At 38.6% G+C, this 18,634-nt stretch overlaps 1 protein-coding gene across 3 annotated transcripts in view; it reads left to right on the top strand.

The window, feature by feature from the left end:
- LOC115030336 (complement factor H-related protein 1-like) overlaps positions 1-17,479 on the top strand; it is an 83,624-nt gene extending 66,145 nt beyond the window's left edge. Inside the window, exons 7-8 of one of the 3 annotated variants that reach the window (XM_085841664.1) lie at positions 1,282-1,303; positions 16,791-17,479. In XM_085841664.1, coding sequence (XP_085697790.1) covers positions 1,282-1,303; positions 16,791-16,987 — 219 coding nt within the window. In that variant the 3' untranslated portion in view covers positions 16,988-17,479. Of the gene's footprint in view, positions 1-1,281; positions 1,304-16,398; positions 16,456-16,790 lie in introns of all 3 variants that reach the window. The other 2 variants (XM_085841665.1, XM_085841669.1) reach the window with 2 other exon arrangements.
- Positions 17,480-18,634: the final 1,155 nt, after the last annotated feature.

Genomic DNA, 18,634 nt, shown 5'->3' with positions numbered 1-18,634 from the left:
CTCACCTGAGGAATACCGAATGGCAGAGAAACACCAGAAAAAATGTTCAACATCCTTAATCATCAGGGAAATGCAAATCAAAACAACCCTGAGATTCCACCTCACACCAGTCAGAATGGCTAAGATCAAAAATTCAGGTGACAGCAGATGCTGGCGAGGATGTGGAGAAATAGGAACACTCCTCCATTGTTGGTGGGATTGCAAGCTTGTACAACCACTCTGGAAATCAGTCTGGTGGTTCCTCAGAAAATTGGACATAGTACTACCGGAGGATCCAGCAATACCTCTCCTGGGCATATATCCAGAAGATGTCCCAACCGGTAAAAAGGACACATGCTCCACTATGTTCATAGCAGCCCTATTTATAATAGCCAGAAGCTGGAAAGAACCCAGATGTCCCTCAACAGAGGAATGGATACAGAAATTATGGTACATTTACACAATGGAGTACTACTCAGCTATTAAAAAGAATGAATTTATGAAATTCCTAGCCAAATGGATGGACCTGGAGGGCATCATCTTGAGTGAAATAACACAATCACAAAAGAACTCACACAATATGTATTCACTGATAAGTGGATATTAGCCCAAAACTTAGGATACCCAAGATATAAGATACAATTTGCTAAACGCGTGAAACTCAAGAAGAATGAAGACCAAAGTGTGGACACTGTGCACCTTCTTAGAATTGGGAACAAAACACCCAGGGAAGGAGTTACAGAGACAAAGTTCGTAGCTGTGATGAAAGGATGGACCATTTAGAGACTGCCGTATCCAGGGATCCATCCCATAATCAGCTTCTAAACGCTGACACCATTGCATACACTAGCAAGATTTTGCTGAAAGGACCCAAATATAGCTGTCTCTTGTGAGACAATGCCGGGGCCTAGCAAACACAGGAGTGGATGTTCACAGTCAGCTATTGGATGTATCACAGGGCTCCCAATGGAGAAGCTAGAGAAAGTACCCAAGGAGCTAAAGGGATCTGCAACCCTATTGTTGGAACAACATGATGTACTAACCAGAACCCCGGAGCTCTTGTCTCTAGCTGTATATGTATCGAAAGATGGCCTAGTCGGCCATCAATGGAAAGAGAGGCCCATTGGACTTGCAAACTTTATATGCTCCAATATAGGGGAATGCCAGGGCCAAAAGAATGGGAATGGGTGGGTAGGGAAGTGGGGGGCGCTATGGGGGACTTTTGGGATAGCATTGGAAATGTAATTGAGGAAAATATGTAATAAAAATATTAAAAATAAAAAAAAAAGAAATGGAATGTGGTCTGAGCCACCAACCTGTTTATGTAAGTACCTTATTCTCATAGATTATAGGAGATTCAGTTTTATAACATGGATATTTTTCTGTTTATAACATTCACAAAACGAAATTACTGTTTTGCTTAATGCTTCAGTGTCAAACATCAGCATGTGAGCAAAACAAGATTATTAGATTCTCTACAAATACCACATGTCAAATAAAATTGTACATGTCATTCTTTATGATTTTTACTAACATGTATTAATGTCCACAAAACTTGGAGCCAGTATGATATTCTATACTTATTGTCTCAATCAGTGTTCTATTTCTGAGAAGAGACACTATGATCATGACAAATCTTTCTTTTAAAAGAAATCATTTGTTGTGTATTGCTTACAATTTCAGAGATTTAGTGTACTATAATCATGTTTGTGAGCTTAGGTAAACATGATGGTGAAGAAATAGGTGAGCATTCAACATCAGCCTGTGCAGGCAGCAGGAAGAGATAGACATACTTCTTCTAAAAAGGTTACTCCAACTCCAACAAGGCTATAGCACCTAATCCTTTTTGAGTACCACCAATCCCCAATGAATAAGCAATATGTGAGTCTATAGAAGCCATATTTTTGAAATCATACCTATATACGTCTTGCATTTCTTATATCCATACATCATCCCCTGCCTTTAGATAAGACAAGTAACTTCTATTAATAACTGTCATACATACAAGAGATACTTTAGTCTATCTTTTCATTCTGTGAGATTGAACACAAAATGTCTTCCTGTGTTTGGTTGATTTCACTTGATGTTCCCCAATGCCTTTTTCTAACTAAAATAATAAAATATACCTTTATTTTCTGAACAAAATTGCAAATTTAATTAGACCATGCTGTCTTTGTAAATTCACCAATTGGTATTAGTTGAGACATTGCTTTCATCTTAGTTATGTTCATGTAGCAGTTTACAATAAATATATACATGCAGATGGAAGAGGTTGATTTTATTGTCTGTGGATCATACCAAAAGACACATATAAGAATAATATATGAATCTTGGATCCGGGACTCCGCCAAAAGTAGTCTGCACAGGTGAGAGTGTGCATTACAGAAGCTAACAGCTTCTGGGACAGGCAGGAACCACAGAGGTTCTGAGGCAGCCCCCTTTTCGGGCTCCAGGCATCTGGCCACCTTCTTGGCCAGAGGAGAGATTTCCGCCCAGCTCTGGAGGGCTTTGCCTCAGCATCAGTTGGAGACATCTTGATACCGAGACTTCAACGAAAGTAGTCTGCACAGGTGAGAGTATGGACTACAGAAGCTAACAGCTTCTGTGACAGGACAAAGCAACACAGCTTCTGGGACAGGTCCTGTTTTGGGCCTTCATCTTCTGCCAGGAAGGAGGTCTGAAAGCCAGATATCTGTGCACTTTCCCTGTAAAAGGAGAGCTTGCCTGCAGAGAGTGCTCTGACCGCTGAAACTCAGAGGAATGAGTTAGTCTCCCAGGTCTGCTGATAGAGGCTAACAGAATCACCAGAGAAACATTCTCTAACCAGAGACAACTGTAACAACTAACTCCAGAGATTACTAGATGGCAAAAGGTAAACATAAGAATCTTACTAGCAGAAACCAAGACCACTCAACATCATCAGAACCCAGCACTTCCACTTCGCCTAGTCCAGGGCACCCTGAAACACCCGAAAAGCTAGACCCAAATTTAAAAGCATATCTCATCAGGACGATAGAGGACATCAAGAAGGACTTTAATAACTAACTTAAAGAAATAGAGAAGAACACTTCTAATCAGGTAGAAGACCTTAAAGAGGAAGCACAAAAATCCCTTAAAGAATTGCAAGAAAACACAACCAAACAGGTGATGGAATTGAATAAAACCATCCAAGATTTAAAAAGGGAAGTAAATACAATAAAGAAAACCCAAAGTGAGGCAACACTGGAGATAGAAAACCGAGGAAAGAAATCTGGAACCATAGATGCTTGCATCAGCAACAGAATACAAGAGATGGAAGAGAGAATCTCAGGTGCAGAAGATTCCAAAGAGAACATCGGCACAATAATCGAAGAAAATGCAAAATGCAAAAAGATCCTAACTCAAAACTTCCAGCAAATCGAGGACACAAAGAGAAGACCAAACCTACAGATATTAGGAGTAGATGATAATGAAGATTTTCAACTCAAAGGACTGGCAAATATTTTCAACAAAATTATAGAAGAAAACTTCCCAAACCTAAAGAAAGAGATGTCCATGAACATAAAAGAACTCCAAATAGACTGGACCAGAAAAGAAATTCCTCCCAACACATAATAATCAGAACAACAAATGCACTAAATAAAGATAGAATATTAAAAGCAGTAAGGGAAAAAGGTCAAGTAACATATAAGAGCAAGCCTATCAGAATTACACCAGATTTTTCACCAGAGACTATGAAAGCCAGAAGAGCCTGGACAGATGTTATACAGACACTAAGAGAAAAAAATGCCAGCCAAGGCTACTATAACCAGCCAAACTTTCAATTACTTTAGATGGAGAAACAAAAGTATTCGATGACAGAAACAAATTCACACATTATCTTTCCACGAATCCAGCCCTTCAAAGGATAACAATAGAAAAAAACCAATTACAAGGACTGAAACGACATCCTAGAAAAAGTAAGAAGGTAATCCCTCAACAATCCTAAAGGAAGACAGCCACAAGAACAGAATGCCAACTTTAACAACAAAAATAATAGGAATCAACAATTACTATTCCGTAATATCTCTTAATATCAATGGACTCAACTCCCCAATAAAAAGACATAGACTAACAGACTGGCTACACAAACAAGACTCAACATTTTGCTGCTTACAGGAAACTCATCTCAGAGAAAAAGATAGAACTACCACAGGAAGAAAGGCTGGAAAAAAATTTTCCAAGAAAATGGTATGAAGAAACAAGCTGGAGTAGCCATTCTAATATCTAATAAAAAAAAAGACTTCCAACCCAAAGTCATCAAAAAAGACAAGGAGGGACACTTCATACTCATCAAAGGTTAAATCCTCCAAGAGGAACTCTCAATTCTGAATATCTATGCTCCAAATACAAGGGCAGCCACATTTATTAAAGAAACATTAGTAAAGCTCAAAGCACACACTGCACCTCTAACAATAATAGTGGGAGACTTCAACATACCACTTTCAACAATGGACAGATCATGGAAACAGAAACTAAACAGGGACACAGTGAAACTAACAGAAGTTATGAAACAAGTGGATCTAACAGATATTTACAGAACATTTTATCCTAAAACTAAAGGATATACCTTCTTCTTAGCACCTCATAGTACCTTCTCCAAAATTGACCACATAATTGGTCACAAAACAGGCCTCAACAGATACAAAAATATTGAAATTGTCCCATGCAACCTATCACATCATTATGGACTAAGGCTGATCTTCAATAACAAAATAAATAATAGAAAGCCAACATTCACTTGGAAACTGAACAGCACTCTTCTCAATGATACCTTGGTCAAGGAAGGAATAAAGAAATAAATTAAGGACTTTTGGAGTTTAATGAAAATGAAGCCACAACATACCCAAACTTATGGGACACAATGAAAGCATTTCTAAGAGGAAAACTCATAGCTCTAAGTGCCTCCAAAAAGAAACTAGAGAGAGCACACATTAGCAGCTTGACAACACACCTAAAAGCTCTTGAACAAAACGAAGCAAATTCACCCAAGATGAATAGAAAACAAGAAAGAATCAAATTCAGGGGCGAAATCAACCAAGTGGAAATAAGAAGAACTATTCAAAGAATCAACCAAATGAAGAGCTGATTCTTTGAGAAAATCAACAAGATAGATGAACCCTTAGCCAGACTCACTAGAGGGCACAGGGAAAGCATCCTAATTAACAAAAATCAGAAATGAAAAGGGAGACATAACAGATCCTGAAGAATTCCAAAACACCATCAGATCCTTCTACAATAGTCTATACTCAACAAAACTGGAGAACATGGATGAAATGGACAAGTTACGAGACAGATACCAGGTACCAAAGTTAAATCAAGATCAGGTTAATGATCTAAACACTTCTATATCCCCTTAAGAAATAGAAGCAGTCATTAATAGTCTCCCAAACAAAAAAAGCCCAGGACCACATGGGTTTAGTGCAGAGTTCTATTAGACCTTCAAAGAAGATCTAATCCCAGTTCTTCACAAACTATTCCACAAAACAGAAACAGAAGGTACTCTACCCAACGCATTCTATGAAGCCACAATTACTCTGATACCTAAACCACAAAAACACCCAACAAAGATAGAAAACTTCAGACCAATTTCCTTTATGAATATCGATGCAAAAATCCTCAATAAATTTCTTGCTAACCGAATCCAAGAACACATCAAAACAATCATTCATCTTGACCAAGTAGGTTCCATCCCAGGGATGCAGGGATGGTTCAATATGTGGAAATCCATCAACGTAATCCAGTATATAAACAAACTCAAAGACAGAAACCACATGATCATCTCGTTAGATGCAGAAAAACCATTTCACAATATCCAAAATCCATTCATGATAAAAGTCCTGGAAAGATCAGGAATTCAAGGCCCATACCTAACCATGATAAAAGCAATCTACAGCAAACCAGTAGCCTACATCAAAGTAAATGATGAGAAGCTGGAGCAATCCCACTAAAATCAGGGACTAGACAAGGCTGTCCACTCTCTCCCTACTACTCAACATTGTACTTGAAGTTCTAGCCAGAGCAATTCGGCAACAAAAGGAGATCAACGGATACAAATTGGAAAGGAAGAAGTCAAAATATCACTTTTTTTTGAGGAATACCGAATAGCTGAGAAGCACCTGAAAAAATGTTCAACATCCTTAATCATCAGGGAAATGCAAATCAAAACATACCTGGGATTCCACCTCACACCAGTCAGAATGGCTAAGATCAAAAATTCAGGTGACAGCAGATGCTGGCAAGGATGTGGAGGAAGAAGAACACTCCTCCATTGTTGGTGGGATGGCAAGCTTGTACCACTGTGGAAGTCAGTCTGGCAATTCCTCAGAAAATTGGACATAGTACTACCAGAGGATCCAGCAATACCTCTCCTGGGCATACATCCAGAAGATGTTCCAACCGGTAAGAAGGACACATGCTCCACTATGTTCATAGCAGCCCTATTTATAATAGCCAGAAGCTGGAAAGAACCCAGATGCCCCTCAACAGAGAAATGGATACAGAAATTGTGGTACATTTACACAATGGAGTACACTACTCAGCTATTAAAAAGAATGAATTTATGAAATTCCTAGGCAAATGGATGGACCTGGAGGGCATCATCCTGAGTGAGGTAACCCAATCACAAAGGAACTCACACAATATGTACTCACTGATAAGTGGATATTAGCCCAGAAACTTAGGATACCCAAGATATAAGATACAATTTGCTAAACGCATAAAACTCAAGAAGAACAAAGACCAAAGTGTGGACACTTTGCTCCTTCTTAGAATTGTGAACAAAACACCCATGGAAGGAGTTACAGAGATAAAGTTTGGAGCTCTGACGAAAGGATGGACCATCTAGAGACTGCCATATCCAGGGATACACCCCATAATCAGCTTCCAAACTCTGACACCATTGCATACACTAGCAAGATTTTGCTGAAAGGACCCAGATATAGTGGTCTCTTGTGAGACTATGCCGGGGCCTAGCAAACACAAAAGTGGATGCTCACAGTCAGCTATTGAATGGATCACAGGGCCCCCAATGGAGGAGCTAGAGAAAGTACCCAAGGAGCTAAAGGGATCTGCAATCCTATAGGTGGAACAACAATATGAACTAACCAGTACCCCTCTGGAGCTAGTACCTCTAGATGCATATGAATCAGAAAATGACCTAGTAGGCCATCAGTGGAAAGAGAGGCCCATTAGTTGTGCAAACTTTATATGCCTCAGTACAGGGGAACGACAGGGCCAAGAAGTTGGAGTGGGTGGGTGGGGTAGTGGGTGGGGGAGCGTGGGTGGGACTTTTGGGATAGCATTGGAAATGTAAATGAAATAAATACCCAATAAAAAAAGAATAATATATGTAAATTCTATTTTTAAATTTTAAAGAAATCTCAATTATTATCTATTGAAACTTCTCAAAGTTATATTCCCATCAACGACTTATAAGTTTTTCACCACACACTCGAGAATTAGTAATTTTTTTAATTTTTTAATTTCATATTTTTATTTACATTTCAAATGTTTTCCATGTCCCTGGCTTCCACCACAGAGACTGCCCTCCCCTTACTCCCCCTGTTTGTATGAAATTGTTCCCCTACCCACACACCTACTCTTGCCTCACTACCTTGGCATTCCCCTACACTGGGGCATCAAGCCTTCACAGGATTATTTGTAATTTTAAGGGTTCCTGCCTCCAGTGTTATTATAATTGAGTGACAAGGTATATTATTATGGCTTTGGCAGTGAAATCTCAGCTGGTGATGATAAGGGCTTCCCCACCCCCCCTATTTAGGATCATATTTATCCCCTTGCACTGTTGGAGATTCAAACATAATATCACAGGACTGGAAAACACTATCAGGGCTAGTTTCTTTATTTATTCCATCAGGGACCATTCACAGGCTGATTTCCTGTTGCAAAATGCTACTTGGTTTGGTGGCTGAGGACCATCTTCCTCCAACTTCAAGTTCAATAGTGTGTTGTATTTTAGCATTTCCCTTCAATCTCTGTAAAACCATCATTGCCTTTCCTACTGTCAAAGGAGACAAGGCAAAACTTCCTATCTCAAAATCATTAATTACAATTCCAAAGTTACTTTGACATGCAAAGTATCCTTAATGGTAATTGTGGCTTAAAATGTAACATCAGTTATAGACACCATTGAAGCTATAAAATTAGTTAACAGAAAAATAATCAGGCTTGTTTTTTTTTTTTCATATTTTTAACTGAAAACAGTTTTTCCATGCATATATTCTGATTATTTATTTTTCTTTTCTACTTTCTCCCAGATCATATTCACTGCCAGTATTCCTTGATTCTCTGTCTCTGTCTCTGTCTCTGTCTCTGTCTCTGTCTCTCTCTCTGTCTCTCTCTCTCTCTCTCTAACATTAGAAAACAAAGAGGCAAATAAACTGATAATAAATTAAAAATATCTAAAATTTTAAAAAGTGGAATAAAAGAAGATCTTGGGATTAAAATCAATAAAAACTAGAAGATCTTGTGCTATGCTCATACTATGTAGAACAGTGGTAAAACTGGTAAATATATTGATCAGCAGTCTGAGTTAAGTGTATCAACACTGTGATACATGGTCGAGCAATAACAGCTGATGTAGCCACACCTGCTTCTAGAAAGTGTAAGGTGTCAAATGAGGCTCATTTAGATACTAACCACCTCAAGTGATTCTGTACTTTAAGAAATATTATGTGCACTTCAAGAATCATTTATAGCTCTTCCGGTCAGAACAGAACCAGGGTAGCTAGGGCGCAGGGTCGGCAGACACTCACCAGCTACCCACAACACCTGCCAAAGGATCTTAAGACTTATGGTGAGTGGAACACAGCTTCTGCTCCAGTCCAATCACGCGGGACCTGAGACTGCTTTGGTTGGGGAGGCAGAAATCCGGCCTGAGTAGGGCCACAAGCCTCTTCCGGTCAGAACAGCACCGGGGTAGCTAGGGCGCAGGGTCCGCTGACACCCGCTAGCTACCCACGACCCCCACCACAGGATTTTGAGACTTCGGGTGAGTGGAACACAGAGTCTGCTCCAATCTTTAAACAGTGATGATAACAACTAACCCCAGAGATTACCAGATGGCGAAAGGTAAACTTAACAATCTTACTAACAGAAACCAAGACCACTCACCATCATCAGAACACAGCACTCCCACTTCGCCCAGTCCAGGGCACCCCAACACACCAGAAAAGCTAGACACAGATCTAAAAGCATATCTCATGATGATGGTAGAGGACATCAAGAAGGACTTTAATAACTCACTTAAAGAATTACAGAAGAACATGGCTAAAGAGTTACAAGTCCTTAAAGAAAAACAGGATAACACAATCAAACAGGTAGAAGTCCTTAAAGAAAAACAGGATAACACAATCAAACAGGTAGAAGTCCTTAAAGAAAAACAGGATAACACAATCAAACAGGTAGAAGTCCTTAAAGAAAAACAGGAAAACACATCCAAACAGATGATGGAAATGAACAAAACCATACTAGACCTAAAAAGGGAAGTAGACACAATAAAGAAAACCCAAAATGAGGCAACACTGGAGATAGAAACCCTAGGAAAGAAATCTGGAACCATAGATACCAGCATCAGCAACAGAATACAAGAGATGGAAGAGAAAATCTCAGGTGCAGAAGATTCCATAGAGAACATCAGCACATCAAGGAAAATGTAAAACGCAAAAATATCCTAACTCAAAACATCCAAGAAATACAGGACACAATGAGAAGACCAAACCTACGGATAATAGGAGTGGATGAGAATGAAGATTTTCAATTCAAAGGACCAGCAAACATCTTCAACAAAATTATAGAAGAAAACTTCCCAAACCTAAAGAAAGAGATGCCCACGAACATACAAGAAGCCTACAGAACTCCAAATAGACTGGAACAGAAAAGAAATACCTCCCTACACATAATAGTCAGAACAACAAATGCACTACATAAAGATAGAATACTAAAAGCAGTAAGAGAAAAAGGCCAAGTAACATATAAAGGCAAGCCTATCAGAATTACACCAGATTTTTCACCAGAGACTATGAAAGCCAGAAGATCCTGGACAGATGTAATACAGACACTAAAAGAACACAAATTCCAGCCCAGGCTACTATACCCAGCCAAACTCTCACTTAATATAGATGGAGAAACCAAAGTATTCCACGACAAAACCAAATTCACACATTATCTCTCCACGAATCCAGCCCTTCAAAGGATAATAACAGGAAAAAACCAATACAAGGACAGGAACCACGCCCTAAAAACAACAAGAAGGTAATCCCTCAACAAACCTAAAAGAAGACAGCCACAAGAACAGAATGCCAACTTTAACAACAAAAATAACAGGAAACAACAATTACTTTTCCTTAATATCTCTTAATATCAATGGACTCAACTCCCCGATAAAAAGACATAGACTAACAAACTGGCTACACAAACAAGACCCAACATTTTGCTACTTACAGGAAACTCATCTCAGAGAAAAAGATAGACACTACCTCAGAATGAAAGGCTGGAAAACAATTTTCCAAGCAAATGGTATGAAGAAACAAGCTGGAGTAGCCATTCTAATATCTGATAAGATTGACTTCAACCCAAAGTCATCAAAAAAGACAGGGAGGGGCACTTCATACTCATCAAAGGTAAAATCCTCCAAGAGGAACTATCAATCCTGAATATCTATGCTCCAAATACAAAGGCAGCCACATTCATTAAAGAAACTTTAGTAAACCTCAAAGCACACATTGCACCTCATACAATAATAGTGGGAGACTTCAACACACCACTTTCACCAATGGACAGATCATGGAAACAGAAACTAAACAGGGACACAGAGAAACTAAGAGAAATTATGAATCAAATGGATCTGGCAGATATCTACAGAACATTCTATCCTAAAACAAAAGGATATACCTTCTTCTCAGCACCTCATGGTACCTTCTCCAAAATTGACCACATAATTGGTCACAAAACAGACCTCAACAGATACAATAATATTGAAATTGTCCCATGCATCCTATCAGATCACCATGGACTAAGGCTGATCTTCAATAACAAAATAAATAATAGAAAGCCAACATTCATGTGGAAACAGAACAACACTCTTCTCAATGATACCTTGGTCAAGGAAGGAATAAAGAAAGAAATTAAGAACTTTTTAGAGTTTAATGAAAATGAAGCCACAACATACCCAAACTTATGGGACACAATGAAAGCATTTCTAAGAGGAAAACTCATAGCTCTGAGTGCCTCCAAAAGGAAACTAGAGAGAGCACACATTAGCAACTTGACAACACACCTAAAAGCACTAGAACAAAAGGAAGCAAACTCACCAAAAAGGAGTAGATGGCAGGAAATAATCAAACTCAGGGGCAAAATCAACCAAGTGGAAACAAGAAGAACTATTCAAAGATCAACCAATCAAGGAGCTGGTTCTTTGAGAAAATCAACAAGATAGATAAACGCTTAGACAGACTCACTAGAGGGCACAGAGAAAGCATCCTAATTAACAAAATCAGAAATGAAAAAGGAGACATAACAACAGATCCTGAAGACATCCAAAACACCATCAGATCCTTCTACCAAAGGCTATACTCAACAAAACTGGAGAAACTGGATTAAATGGAGAAGTTCCTAGACAGATACCAGGTACCAAAGTTGAATCAAGATCAGGTTAATGATCTAAAGAGCCCTATATCCCCCAAAGGAATAGAAGCAGTCATTAATAGTCTCCCAAACAAAAAAAGCCCAGGACCAGATGGGTTTAGTGCCGAGTTCTATCAGACCTTCTAAGAAGATCTAATCCCAGTTCTTCACAAACTATTCCACAAAATAGAAACAGAAGGTTCTCTACCCAACTCATTCAATGAAGCCACAATTACTCTGATACCTAAACCAAAAAAAAGACCCAACAAAGATAGAAAACTTCAGACCAATTTCCCTTATGAATATTGATGCAAAAATCCTCAATAAAGTTCTTGCTAACCGAATCCAAGAACACATCAAAAAAATCATCCATACTGACCAAGTAGGTTTCATCCCAGGGATGCAGGGATGGTTCAATATACGGAAATCCATCAACGTAATCCAGTATATAAACAAACTCAAAGACAAAAACCACATGGTCATCTCGTTAGATGTGGAAAAAGCATATGACAAGATCCAACACCCATTCATGTTAAAAGTCTTAGAAAGATCAGGAAATCAAGGCCCATACCTAAACATGATAAAAGCAATCTACAGCAAACCAGTAGCCAACATCAAAGTAAATGGTGAGAAGCTTGAAGCAATCCCTCTAAAATCAGGGACTAGACAAGGCTGTCCACTTTCTCCATACCTATTCAACATTGTACTTGAAGTCCTAGCCAGAGCAATTCGACAACAAAAGGAGATCAAAGGGATACAAATTGGAAAAGATGAAGTCAAAATATCACTTTTTGCAGATGATATGATAGTATATATAATTTACCCTAAAAATTCCACCAGAGAACTCCTAAGCCTGATAAACAGCTTCGGTGAAGTAGCTGGATATAAAATTAACTCAAACAAATCAATGGCCTTTCTCTACACAAAGAATAAACAGGCTGAGAAAGAAATTAGGGAAACAACACCCTTCTCAATAGTCACAAATAATATAAAATATTTTGGCGTGACTCTAACTAAGGAAGTGAAAGATCTGTATAATAAAAACTTCAAGTCTCTGAAGAAACAAATTATAGAAGATCTCAGAAGATGGAAAGATCTCCCATGCTCATGGATTGGCAGGATCAACATTGTAAAAATGGCTATCTTGCCAAAAGCAATCTACAGATTCAATGCAGTCCCCACCAAAATTCCAACTCAATTCTTCAACGAATTAGAAAGTGCAATCTGCAAATTCATCTGGAATAACAAAAAACCTAGGATAGCAAAAACTCTTCTCAAGGAAAAAAGAACCTCTGGTGGAATCACCATGCCGGACCTAAAGCTTTACTACAGAGCAACTGTGATAAAAACTGCATGGTACTGGTATAGTGACAGACAAATAGACCAATGGAATAGAATTGAAGACCCAGAAATGAACCCACACACCTATGGTCACTTGATCTTCGACAAGGGAGCTAAAAACATCGAGTGGAAGAAAGACAGCCTTTTCAACAAATGGTGCTGACACAACTGGTTGTTAACATGTAGAAGAATGCGAATCGATCCATTCCTATCTCCTTGTACTAAGGTCAAGTCTAAGTGGATCAAGGAACTTCACATAAAACCAGAGACACTGAAACTTATAGAGGAGAAAGTGGGGAAAAGCCTTGAAGATATGGGCACAGGGGAAAAATTCCTGAATAGAACAGTAATGGCTTGTGCTGTAAGATCGAGAATTGACAAGTGGGACCTCATGAAACTACAAAGCTTCTGCAAGGCTAAAGACACCATCAATAAGACAAAAAAACCACCAACAGATTGGGAAAGGATCTTCACCTATCCTAAATCAGATAAGGGACTAATATCCAATATATATAAAGAACTCAAGAAGGTGGACTCCAGAAAGTCAAATAACCCCATTAAAAAATGGGGCTCAGAACTGAACAAAGAATTCTCACCTGAGGAATACCGAATGGCAGAGAAACACCAGAAAAAAATGTTCAACATCCTTAATCATCAGGGAAATGCAAATCAAAACAACCCTGAGATTCCACCTAACACCAGTCAGAATGGCTAAGATCAAAAATTCAGGTGACAGCAGATGCTGGCGAGGATGTGGAGAAATAGGAACACTCCTCCATTGTTGGTGGGATTGCAAGCTTGTACAACCACTCTGGAAATCAGTCTGGCGGATCCTCAGAAAATTGGACATAGTACTACCGGAGGATCCAGCAATACCTCTCCTGGGCATATATCCAGAAGTTGTCCCAACCGGCAAAAAGGACACATGCTCCACTATGTTCATAGCAGCCCTATTTATAATAGCCAGAAGCTGGAAAGAACCCAGATGTCCCTCAACAGAGGAATGGATACAGAAATTATGGTACATTTACACAATGGAGTACTACTCAGCTATTAAAAAGAATGAATTTATGAAATTCCTAGCCAAATGGATGGACCTGGAGGGCATCATCTTGAGTGAAGTAAAACAATCACAAAAGAACTCACACAATATGTATTCATTGATAAGTGGATATTAGCCCAAAACTTAGGATACCCAAGATATAAGATACAATTTGATAAACGCATGAAACTCAAGAAGAATGAAGACCAAAGTGTGGACACTGTGCACCTTCTTAGAATTGGGAATAAAACACCCAGGGAAGGAGTTACAGAGACAAAGTTCGTAGCTGTGATGAAAGGATGGACCATTTAGAGACTGCCGTATCCAGGGATCCGTCCCATATTCAGCTTCTAAACGCTGACACCATTGCATACACTAGCAAGATTTTGCTGAAAGGACCCAAATATAGCTGTCTCTTGTGAGACAATGCCGGGGCCTAGCAAACACAGGAGTGGATGTTCACAGTCAGCTATTGGATGTATCACAGGGCTCCCAATGGAGAAGCTAGAGAAAGTACCCAAGGAGCTAAAGTGATCTGCAACCCTATTGTTGGAACAACATGATGTACTAACCAGAACCCCGGAGCTCTTGTCTCTAGCTGCATATGTATGGAAAGATGGCCTAGTCGGCCATCAATGGAAAGAGAGGCCCATTGGACTTGCAAACTTTATATGCCCCAATATAGGGGAATGCCAGGGCCAAAAGAATGGGAATTGGTGGGTAGGGAAGTGGGGGGCGCTATGGGGGACTTTTGGGATAGCATTGGAAATGTAATTGAGGAAAATATGTAATAAAAATATTAAAAATCAAAAAAAAATGGGGCTCAGAACTGAACAAAGAATTCTCACCTGTAGAATACCGAATGGCAGATAAGCACCTGAAAAAATGTTCAACATCCTTAATCATCAGGGAAATGCAAATCAAAACAACCCTGAGATTCCACCTCACACCAGTCAGAATGGCTAAGATCAAAAATTCAGGTGACAGCAGATGCTGGCGAGGATGTGGAGAAAGAGGAACACTCCTCCATTGTTGGTGGGATTGCAAGCTTGTACAACCACTCTGGAAATCAGTTTGGCGGTTCCTCAGAAAATTGGACATAGTACTACCGGAGGATCCAGCAATACCTCTCCTGGGCATATATCCAGAAAATATCCCAACCGGTAAGAAGGACACATGCTCCACTATGTTCATAGCAGCCCTATTTATAATAGCCAGAAGCTGGAAAGAACCCAGATGTCCCTCAACATAGGAATGGATACAGAAATTGTGGTACATATACACAATGGAGTACTACTCAGCTATTAAAAAGAATGAATTTATGAAATTCCTAGCCAAATGGATGGACCTGGAGGGCATCATCTTGAGTGAGGTAACACAATCACAAAGGAACTCACACAATATGTAATCACTGATAAGTGGATATTAGCCCAAAACTTAGGATACCCAAGATATAAGATACAATTGGCTAAACGCATGAAACTCAAGAAGAATGAAGACCAAAATGTGGACACTGTGCCCCTTCTTAGAATTGGGAACAAAACACCCATGGAAGGAGTTACAGAGACAAAGTTTGGAGCTGTGATGAAAGGATGGACCATCTAGAGACTGCTCTATCCAGGGATCCATCCCATAATCAGCTTCTAAAAGCTGACACCATTGCATACACTAGCAAGATTTTGCTGAAAGGACCCAAATATATCTGTCTCTTGTGAGACTATGCAGGGGCCTAGCAAACACAGGAGTGGATGCTCACAGTCAGCTATTGGATGTATCACAGGGCTCCCAATGGAGAAGCTAGAGAAAGTACCCAAGGAGCTAAAGGGATCTGCAACCCTATAGTTGGAACAACATGATGAACTAACCAGTACCCCGGAGCTCTTGTCTCTAGCTGCATATGTATGGAAAGATGGCCTAGTCGGCCATCAATGGAAAGAGAGGCTCATTGGACTTGCATTCTTTATATGCCCCAATATAGGGGAATGCCAGGGCCAAAAGAGTGGGAATGGGTGGATAGGGAAGTGGGGGGCGCTATGGGGGACTTTTGGGATAGCATTGGAAATGTAATATGTAATAAAACATATTAAAAATTTTAAAAAAAGAATCATTTATAAAGGGGGCAAACAGAGTCACCTGTTCATCTCCATGTGGATTTTAATTATCTTTATATCATTTATTGAATATGATATCAGTTCTCTAACATAAGTTTTTGGAAAGTCTTTTAAGAACAGTTAACTGCAGATACATAGATCACTATTCAAATCACTTTTCTCATTCATTGGCGTGATTATAGTGTGCTGGTTACTGTGGGGCTCATGATGTATGTTGAAGTCAGGTATTATGATGTCTCCAGATTTTCCTTTCTGCTCTAGTTCCAGGTGCCTACTCATTCTATTGTACCTCCATACAAATTTTATATTTTTACCCCTGTAAGTATGAAAAATGTTATTGGTATTTCAGGGTGGCTTCATAGAGTCTGCTAGTTTCCATAGGAGATGTGGATATTTCAATATTAATTCTTACAACCTATTAATATAAAGGATTTCTCCATTTTTGTCTTTTCAGATTCTTTTACCAGTTAATGATATTATGATTGAAGTTCTCACTTCTGTTGTTAAATTCATAGTTGAATTAATTTTGAAGTTACTGATAATGACACTGTCTTTATAGTTACATCTCAGAAAAATGGAATTCATCTATAGATAAGGGATGATTTCTGTAGGTTTATGTATAACTTAATGAACTTTGGTAATTTTTCTTTCAGCTGCATGTATAATATCAGAAGACATTCTGGAAATACATAACATACTTCTCAAATGGAAACAAATCCAAAAGGTTTATTCTAAATCAGGGGATGTTATTGAATTTGTGTGTAAACCTGGATATAGACAAGCAAGAAAATCACCATCATTCCGTGCGAAGTGTATGAATGGTGACATCAATTATCCCACTTGTGTATAAAATCACAATACATTTATCCATTGATTTTATTATTTAGAAATGCATATTACTAGTACATTTTCAATTTAGATTTGAAGTATTAACTCATTTCTTCTCATAAATGTAAACTTTTTTGTTATATGGTGATTAATTTGTAACTTTAAAGACTATTACCAAAATGCAAAAGCAGTAATTCAAAACTCCTAATCTAAACCAGTGTATGTCCAAGAGCAAACTATGTCAAACAAGAAAATAGATGTAAATTCTTCAACATCTGTTTCTATTCAGAACTTTCTCAGATTTTCCTGGATACCTTTTGATGTAACATTTTGATTTATAGTGAATGAAAGATATATTGACTCATTTTTCAAATTAGTATTATTTCTGAATCATTTAACAACAAAACTAGCATATATTAATATTATATTACTAATGTATATAATTAAATACTATGTAATACTCTAATATTAATAAAAAATCTAAGGAAATTCTTGCATATGAACTTCTAATATTTGGTACATTGAAACAATTAAATGGTCAAGCAATTATACAAAAGGATTAAATTTTTCACTAGGTGTATGATTCTATTACTGTAATAATATTGTCATTAAAAACTATGAATATTTGGTATCACTTATAAACAGGCAATGAATATTGCCTTAGGCAGGATTTTATTGTTGTAAAGAGACACATTAGCCGTGACAATTCTTATGAAGACTAACAATTGGGGTTGGCTTATAAGTTAACATATTTAGTCCATTATCATCATGGTGGAAAGTTTGGCAGTGTCCAGGGAAACATGATGCTGACAAAGAAGCTAAGAATTCTACATCTTAATCCACAATCAGCGGAAGACAATGTGTCACATTGAGCATAGTGTGAACATAGAAAAGCTCAAAACATTAACTGTTCAACTGCTCTGAGTGCAGTGGTTCCTACTGCTCTGAGTGCAGAGGGTCCTCTAGGATGTATTGAGATATTGAGTCTTCACAGAAGCAGAACAACTAGGAGTCTGCCCCAGCAGCAAGGACCAAGCAGAAGGAGTGGAAGTGACAGAAGGAAGGGGAGTGGTATTCGGGAGGGCGGGGATTTTGGTGGGTGATGTGTCCAGAGTCCACCAGGCTCCCAGCAGAAGCTCTGGGACTGGAGGAGGGGGGTTGAGGGAATTTCTTATCAACTGCTCTGAGTTCAACAGGTCCTCTAAGGTGGATTGGAATATGAAGTCTTCATGGGAACAGACCAACTAGGAGTCAGCCCCAGAAGCAAAGACCAGGCGAAAGGTGATAGTCATACCTAGACATAACTGTTCTGTATACAGTGGCAACTGCATTATTAATTTAGAATAGAATAGAACCTTTGTGGAAGTTCTGTTATTATATCAAACTTAAAAAAAAATCATTGATCGTCTCTTAACTGATATTAGAGCTCAAAATTAGGAAAGAGAGGAAATAGAAAAAAACAGAAATATGTGTACAAATGCATTCTTGCAAAGGACAACCAAAGCACTCATTTAAACTATAATCCTTGTTGTTTCTCAAGTTGGTTATATGGCCTTAGCTGACATCTTTGTTAGGGTGCTATAGCAGTGAAGAGACACCATGTAAGTTGTAACTCTTAGAGAAAAAAAAAACTATAATTGGGACTGGTTTTCTGTTTCAGAGTTACTGC

Source organism: Mus caroli, unplaced genomic scaffold, assembly GCF_978045245.1.
Source record: "Mus caroli unplaced genomic scaffold, Mus_caroli_1 scaffold_1, whole genome shotgun sequence".
NCBI lineage: Eukaryota > Metazoa > Chordata > Mammalia > Rodentia > Muridae > Mus > Mus caroli.
The sequence above is the reverse complement of the archived record's forward strand: the minus strand, read 5'-3'. Positions and strand labels throughout refer to the sequence as shown.